The sequence below is a fragment of the Centruroides sculpturatus genome, unplaced genomic scaffold (assembly GCF_000671375.1).
Source record: "Centruroides sculpturatus isolate CEXI.00-Female unplaced genomic scaffold, Cexi_2.0 scaffold719, whole genome shotgun sequence".
Classification (NCBI taxonomy): Eukaryota; Metazoa; Arthropoda; class Arachnida; order Scorpiones; family Buthidae; genus Centruroides; species Centruroides sculpturatus.
In genome coordinates this window covers 157,794-166,862 of record NW_019384910.1, presented here as the reverse complement: position 1 = coordinate 166,862, position 9,069 = coordinate 157,794, and the positions used below count along the sequence as shown (strand labels likewise).

At 33.4% G+C, this 9,069-nt stretch overlaps 1 protein-coding gene across 2 annotated transcripts in view; it reads left to right on the top strand.

The window, feature by feature from the left end:
- Window positions 1–7,553: 7,553 nt before the first annotated feature.
- The window catches only part of LOC111631629 (casein kinase II subunit alpha-like), a 28,865-nt gene continuing 27,349 nt past the window's right edge, over window positions 7,554–9,069 (top strand). For both annotated transcript variants that reach the window (XM_023375917.1, XM_023375915.1), the window contains exon 1: window positions 7,554–7,892. In XM_023375917.1, coding sequence (XP_023231685.1) covers window positions 7,686–7,892 — 207 coding nt within the window. In that variant the 5' untranslated portion in view covers window positions 7,554–7,685. The remainder of the gene's footprint in view (window positions 7,893–9,069) is intronic.

Sequence of the window (9,069 nt, the reverse complement as noted above, 5' to 3'; positions counted from 1 at the left end):
AAACAAGTTTAGAGTAAATTTTATGTTATATTACTATTTAAAATGTATGTGTGTGTGTGTATCTCTCTCTAAATTACATATCTTAACATTTACTTTGACGTACAGTACAATATATAAATGATTCCACTTGGTACATCATCTCTGTACCAAGTGGAATTGTCTAATTAATACTGTGTCTTCATGTGTGTCTTGAAGAATAATTAGAAAGGCCATCCCATTGCATGTAGACTATATTTATATTAGTCCACATGCAATGAGGTGGCCTTTCTAGTTCTTTAAGCCATATGAAGGCGTAGTTGGCAATTCCACTTGGTACAAGGAAGTTACGTTATAAAAATTATTTGAATGTGAAATGAGTTAAATTTAACTTCTAATTTCTGTTAGTTTATGCAGGATAAAAACTTGATTTTATTGTGTATCAGTTTTGTTTTTTAATAATAGAAGATATTGAGAGATTAATTTAGCAGTAATAGAAGTGACAGAACATTTCTGGAGGAAGGGCAATTTTTTTTGCCTGGTGTTACATTAATTGTATCTTCCATTGAATCATTTTATAGTAGTTTTCATTTATGCCAGTAGCATAAGCTTATTTTCACTGCTTTAATACATGTAATAATATATTTCTAGACTGCTGTCTTTTCTGAGTTGAATTCATTTCTAAAATAAAGGAATCGACTAAAACAAAAACTTCAAATTTTCCAAACCCAAAACAAATGAACTCTTAATTATTTCGTAAAAGTGGACTGTCCCCATAAGTTATAGAAACCTCATATAACCTAAAGAAATAGAGGCCACTTCATTGTGTGTGGATTGTAGATAAGTGTACCGATTCAATGTTCTGACTTTTCATGCTTTTCAGTCTAAGGATTCTGATTTAATGAATTTAGACTTAGAGTGATATAAATAGTTAAGATATTTTGTAATAGTACAGCAAACTTTCCTTAATCTGACTGTTCCTTATGTAGGAAGAGGCCAGATTAGCAAGGATTACTGAGTTGTTTAAAGGCAATGAATGGCATGAACCATTACCCTTTGACACTGATTATTTTTGGAGGTAGACAGGCAAATAAGAAGATGCATCAACATGCAGTACTGTACAGAAATGAAACCTGTATATCAGGGAAACAATGTGTGACGTGACAAACATTTTCATGGAAATGGAAATGTGATCTCACTGGAACATATAGTGGATGATTGAGAAACCAGGGGCTGTATTCTGGTCATTGTCTCTTGTCTGTCGTCTCTCACAAGTCGGTCGCTGATTGGCTGATCATTTGTTTGTCTTGAGAGATCATCGCATCTCTCTAAATGCAATTCTGGACAATTTTTTCTCTTTTCGCTTCTCTCATTTGTCAGAGGCGAACGGGTAGTTGTCTTTTGACCAGTCTATCGTCTTTTGCCTTGATTTCGTTATATCCAATATGGACGACTGGATGCTACTTGCGCTGTACAATCGTATTAGAGAACATTCTCTACTCGGGAAAGAATATTTCCAGAGAGAAAATGCTTCTGATTTTTTTCCAGTGCCTACTCTGAAATGTCACTGATTCCATTTTTTTTTTTAATCCTACATCAATTATTGAACTATCGAATATGATAATCTTACTTAGATAGTTAAGGAGAAATTAGATGGTAGTATTTCAAAAAATATCCAAGTATGCATGCTTTTCTAACTTAGGTTATTAAAATATTTTTGTTAAAAGACATTGACATTACAATCTGTAAAAATGTTTTAAAAACAAGTTTGTCGAAATTACATGCTTTATTTGAACACGTGCTTTCCTTGCCATGTGATCTTGATTACGTACTTTGCATTTTCGAAAATTTTACAATTTCATTGGTTAAAATCCTATACCATGTTGTGCACACAGATAATCCAAACATGTATAATCAACCGAATAGAATTGTGATGTCAACAACAAAGACGAGATTGTTACGAACGACCAGAATTGCCACTGTGTATGAGAGACGAATTTCATCTCTTGCTTTGACGTCATTCGTTGGTGAAAGAAGAGACGAGAGATAAGTGACCAGAATACGGCCCCAGATTGGCAAAAGTCTATTATAATTAGAAATTATTACAGTAGATGGCTGAGGCAGTTAAGGTATCAGCTTATATTCTGGAGGACCCACATTGAATTGGATAGTGGAAAACCTCTAGGTGTTTTTCATGGTGGTCTGTCTTGGCCAGTTCCTTGTCACTTTGCTGTCTCCATTGTGGGCCTGGCTAAATCTATGATGGTATGAAAAAAGGTCCTTTCAATGATCAAAGGGTAGAAGAGAGCTAAAAAAATTTAGATAGAATAACTGACAATGCATCTGCAGGAGCTGTCTGAGTTGCATTCCAGGCTGATCTTTTCTTCTGGAATTTTTGAAATTAATTTATTTCTGATTTAATAATGACGATATAAGATAGAAGAAACCTAATTACTTCCAGTCCAAATATGTAAATGAACTTTACAAGCTTGAAAATAAGCTTGTAAAGTTCATTTACTGATTTATATTGTATGCAAACACTGAATTGGTTATTTATTTTATTCAGCATATGGCTTATACATGACAGAAACAAAGCGTAACAAAATGGAGCAATACAAAATTAGAAATGAAACAGGAGAATAAGAAGCAGTAAATCTATATACGATTAAACAATTATAAAGCTGTACAATTATGTGACTGCACATATACACAAGAATATAAAGAGCATTCAGAGCTGTAGATCCAACTTAGAGCAGTAATTGAACAAAAATTTTCCGTTATTTTAAACTGTTTCTTTTAAAGTAGCTGTATTTTCTTGTTGAAAATTATAAAGTGATACTGTCTTATAGATATCTCTAATATAATATAATGTGTTACTGTACTATATTTTTAAATATTTTGAGAGTTCCAAATTTTAGTATTAAGAAGAAAGCTGCTAATTGTATAAGAATTTGAAGGTAATTGTAAAAAGGATTAGGGTATGTTTAGTGAGCAATTATTTTAAAAAAGGTGTGAGACAAATAGTAGCAAAAACATGGAATTAAAGAAGAGAAACAATCTTAAGAGATTTTTTTCTATACCCTATTCTATAATAAAGGCATTGAAACAGGTTTAAGTTAAAAGAAAGATCATAATGACACTAGATAATAAACATCTTAAAGCCCTTCATAATGACACTAGTCTTTCCCCTGTATAGAGGTGATAGTTAAGAGTGCCGTTCTTATAGATAACATTCTTTTCACAAATGCACAACACAATGACAATACCTGGTGATTCACTTGGACTGGATACTAATACAGTGAAATATCTGTGTGAGAACGGAGGGGTAGAGCGTCGAGCTGCTTCCCGCTTACCGGCGGCTCGGTCAGAGATGGCTTTATAGGAGGGCTAAAATATGAGTGGAGAGGGATAGTGAGATCGTGACAAGGTACCGATTGCACTCAAGGATGACACATAATAAAATAGTCAATTAAATATCTTTATTTTATAACTTATATAAACAATACAAATCAAAAAGGTTACAATAAATCGTCTAATAAGACTCTTAACTAACTACCTAAGATCTAACTCTAGAGATCTAATATTGTCGAATCTTAAGCTATGATCGAGAGAGTGACGGGAAATGAAAGAGAGTATCGAAATGTGGTTAGTTGATTAACTCGCGGATTTCCGATTTCGTCGTATTGGAGGTTGTCAAAACGTCCTCAGATCAGCAGTTCCTGATTGTAGTCTCCCTTCTCTTCAGGTCAGAGAAAATGTCAGGAAGGCAGGAGTTGCAACAGATGGTATGGAGGTATGGGTCTGGTGTCCCTTGATGTCTGCTGGCAGGGTCTGCCTAGCTGTGTCCACTATGTCCTCTTGGCTGTTTGCCGTTGATATGTCTGCCCAGAGGTGCAAGTGCAACACCTTTTTATACACCTCCCAAAGGGGAAATTCTCGAGGAAAATCTGATGCAATCGCCTTTGCAGCTAGAGCTGTTTATGCTAATCAAACAGTTCTTTTGATTTATTATGCTTTCTCCCCATTATTGTGACACTTTCCCATCATAACTTTGACAAAAACTGTCAACTTCTTACTTTAATTGCCTCCGGCAGCTAAAGTCAAAACATCCGCGGGCCACCAGGGTGATGATTTTGTTGACCTTTTTGTACTCTCTATCATGTAACAAGTGGAGGTTCTTGTTAATTGGCTACTGATTTGTACATTGTAACGAAGGTGAACTGACTAATCCCCTGTTGTGAGGGGAGACCTTCCTTAGGGATGACCTAAACATCTTTGAAAGTCTAGCGGTCACCCAACAAAGTGACGCAGTGTACTAAGGGGTCAAAAGATCTAGCTTCAACAAAACCGGAGGGAAAAAAGAAATAATGATGAAAAATAATTTTATAATTGTTTAATCTTTTTAAAAGTCCCAAGAATCCAGAGCCTCACAATCTGCATATAAAGTGAAAAGACGAGGACAAAACACACCTAATGATACTCATTTGTGGCAAGGTGCTCTATCAAGATAAGTTTATACGTTATTCAAATGAGACCATAAAATTGCGAGGTATTGCTTGTCTTTGGGAACATTACAGTAAAATGAATAGAATAGTTGTCCAAGAAATAGAACAGTTTAAGTATAACAACTAAAACTGGATGTAAAATTTATTATAAAGTAAAATAATGTTAAGCTAATCTGTAACTGAAATATTTAATAATTTTTATTATTTGTGCTAGAATGCAAATATTAAAGGTTTGACTCTACGGAGGACTTATCACAAACTATTGACATTTGTCAGAGTAATCAAATAGTAACGGGTGAATGCAGTTTTATTATAACTACTATATACATTTCTGACAGTCTCGTCCGTCATCGGCCGTGATCATTACTGTTTGGTGGGTTTACGGACTCTAACATACGAGCGGTATTATGTTACAAAACAATGATTAATGATTAAAATTGATTACTCTGACAAATGTCAATAGTGTGCGATATGTCCTCCGTGTATCAAAAATTGTAATATAAGGNATTAGTTTTACATTTTTAATGTTTAATTAATGAATGTTTTTAAGTGTTTTAACAATGAACATTCATCACTATGAATTCTTGAAAAATGTTAAAGCTGTCATTCCCATTTCTAGTGATGGACAATACTTTCAGTGACGTGTTTATTACGACTTTTTTTAAATAAAGTGTTAATTTTCACAAAAAAACAGCGAGAACTTATTCAAGGTCCTTATACATATTTACTTATTACCTTTAATATACACCCCTCTATCCCGACAACGCTCCATGCGAATCTTCCATTGTTCGAAACAGTGCTGGAAGTCTTCTGTCAGCTCCTTCAGGACGCGTGCCGCTTTCTCTTTCACAGCTTTAATGGACTCAAATCTTGTTCCTTTTAATGCAGATTTTACCTTAGGAAACAGATAGTCGCACGGCTCAAGATCCAGCAAATAAGGTGGATGGTCTAACACTGGGATGCTGTACTTGGCTAGAAACCTCCTGACAGACAATGCAGAATGAGCTGGCACATTGTCTTGGTGGAGAACCCATGACTCGTTCTTCCACATCCCGGTTGTTTTTTCTTTATTCTTTCACGGAGTTCAGTAAGAACGTGAAGGTAATAAACTTTTATTTAACAGTAATGTTGATTAATAGTTTGACCTTCAGGAACCCAGTGAGGGTACACAATCCCATGAATATTGAAAAAAACAATCATCATTGCTTTGAATTTTGATTTGCTCATTCGAGCTTTTTTGGCTCTTGCTTAAGTTTCAGTAGTGGTTTTTCCAAGTTTCATGTGAAATTTCACAACAATTTGTTGCTCTATTGTTACACTTAACATTTTTCTGGCGAAACAAAAAAACAACTCTAATGCGTACGAAGGCTACGGCTATACGGATTTGTTTACAGAAGCGAGAGGTACTGCACTCGAAAGAGAAGACTTAATCTAAACAGCTGTTGGTCGCTGGTGTTTGGCACATGCATACTTCTTCTATAGCAGCATCAGTCTCATTATTTAATAGCCACACCTCGTATGTAAACAACCAATCTCAAATATCCTATCAATATAACAATCATATTAATATCAGGATTATTCAGACTATACTTTGTTTAAATATTAATAATTAATATAATTTTTTTCTAAATGTAGATGGTTACACCACTATCTTACTCACATTAGCTAATAATTACAATAATTTTTAAATTAATTATTAAACTTAATTTATGTTGTATGATGATATTGATGATATATTAGTGCTAGTTGAAACTTTAATTGTAAATAATTGTATGAAAAATTTAATTCTTTCTATTGTCTTGTATTTTTTATTAGACTGAAGATAGATTTATCTTATTGCAAGTATTTATTTAAAAATTAAATTTCAATCCATTGAAAGAGGTCATGGTTGTAAGGAATAGTGGGGAATATATTGTAGTTAAATACTTAATTTCATTTCTTGCAAGTGTACGAATAGCTAATTATTAGTCTGGTTGGCTGCCTACTACTGCCAGTCAGAGTGTGAATCAACTTTAATTGGAATCTGAAATTTAAAATTAGTATAACCTACCACATTGTATTACCCGATCCTTCCCTTTCAAATTATTCTTCGAGAACAGTTAACTTGGGGAATATCTGTATGAAATTATGGTACTTTTTTGAAACGTGACACTTCAAAGGAGAGAGGTAAAATGTAATTGTAAAGGGTGGCTGTTTTCAAGACAGTTAATTCAGTACATTTGTCAATGATACTAAGCAAGATCAACTTGTAATTGAGGATCAAAATTAAGACAAAGATCCATAAGTAAAGTCAAGACAAGATTAAGATTTTAATTTTAAAGATTAAGTTTCTGATATGCTATGCTTTAATTATAGTTTATAAAGCAAAAAAACTATTGTATAAAGAATTAATTGTGAAAAATACACTGTTGACGAGATGCATGGGAATTTCTGCGTGATCTTTCTGAGTCAACGACAGGATCTTTGGTTCCAGCAGAATGTTGTGACAGTGCACCCTGTTTAGGAGATGCTTAATGCAGTGTTTCTAGGACCATCATCATGGCATCTATGCTTCTCCAACATCTAATGGATTTCCTCTTGTGAGACAGTGTGAATCAATGTCTCTTCCAGATATTGTCTACCTTATTCATTGAGTTGAAGGAAAGAATTGGTACCATTCTTCACAACAGTCCATATGTGACTCTTGCAGCAGTGACATGTGAAGCCCTGCATTGTGTACAATATATTTGAGTGCACAGACAACACTTTTTAACATGAGTGTTGTGGTATACAACTATATTATGTCATTAAAGCCATTTACATTGTCTTTCATCTGTAATTTGCAATGTGTCCTCTGTCCATCTGGGAAGTGACTTTTGTACCAACCAGTATGCTTGAAATTAGTTTTACATTTTTAATGTTTAATTAATGAATGTTTTTAAGTGTTTTAACAATGAACATTCATCACTATGAATTCTTGAAAAATGTTAAAGCTGTCATTCCCATTTCTGTATTTTTTTTTATACTTTTATTTTTAAATATTTTAAATGAGGTATAAATTCATTTATAATTTAAGTAATACATGAATAGTAATAATAATATATAATTTTTTTCCAGATCATATAACTAAAGGTGTTACATCAACTTAAATCAGCTTGGGCTGTTTGTCCCAATTACTTCTACCTCTCTGTTCTTCCATTTTCATTTTCTGCAATTCATCATATAATGCCTCTGTCGAGTAGAGCTCGAATCTATGCAGATGTGAACTCGCATAGACCTCGGGAATATTGGGATTACGAATCGCACGTCGTCGAATGGGGGAATCAAGACGATTATCAGTTAGTGAGAAAACTTGGTCGAGGAAAATACAGCGAAGTGTTTGAAGCAATCAATATTACTAACAATGAGAAATGTGTAGTAAAAATATTGAAGGTAAGATAAAAAAGTTCTCTTTTATTAAAACAAGTTTAGAGTAAATTTTATGTTATATTACTATTTAAAATGTATGTGTGTGTGTGTATCTCTCTCTAAATTACATATCTTAACATTTACTTTGACGTACAGTACAATATATAAATGATTCCACTTGGTACATCATCTCTGTACCAAGTGGAATTGTCTAATTAATACTGTGTCTTCATGTGTGTCTTGAAGAATAATTAGAAAGGCCATCCCATTGCATGTAGACTATATTTATATTAGTCCACATGCAATGAGGTGGCCTTTCTAGTTCTTTAAGCCATATGAAGGCGTAGTTGGCAATTCCACTTGGTACAAGGAAGTTACGTTATAAAAATTATTTGAATGTGAAATGAGTTAAATTTAACTTCTAATTTCTGTTAGTTTATGCAGGATAAAAACTTGATTTTATTGTGTATCAGTTTTGTTTTTTAATAATAGAAGATATTGAGAGATTAATTTAGCAGTAATAGAAGTGACAGAACATTTCTGGAGGAAGGGCAATTTTTTTTGCCTGGTGTTACATTAATTGTATCTTCCATTGAATCATTTTATAGTAGTTTTCATTTATGCCAGTAGCATAAGCTTATTTTCACTGCTTTAATACATGTAATAATATATTTCTAGACTGCTGTCTTTTCTGAGTTGAATTCATTTCTAAAATAAAGGAATCGACTAAAACAAAAACTTCAAATTTTCCAAACCCAAAACAAATGAACTCTTAATTATTTCGTAAAAGTGGACTGTCCCCATAAGTTATAGAAACCTCATATAACCTAAAGAAATAGAGGCCACTTCATTGTGTGTGGATTGTAGATAAGTGTACCGATTCAATGTTCTGACTTTTCATGCTTTTCAGTCTAAGGATTCTGATTTAATGAATTTAGACTTAGAGTGATATAAATAGTTAAGATATTTTGTAATAGTACAGCAAACTTTCCTTAATCTGACTGTTCCTTATGTAGGAAGAGGCCAGATTAGCAAGGATTACTGAGTTGTTTAAAGGCAATGAATGGCATGAACCATTACCCTTTGACACTGATTATTTTTGGAGGTAGACAGGCAAATAAGAAGATGCATCAACATGCAGTACTGTACAGAAATGAAACCTGTATATCAGGGAAACAATGTGTGACGTGACAAACATTTT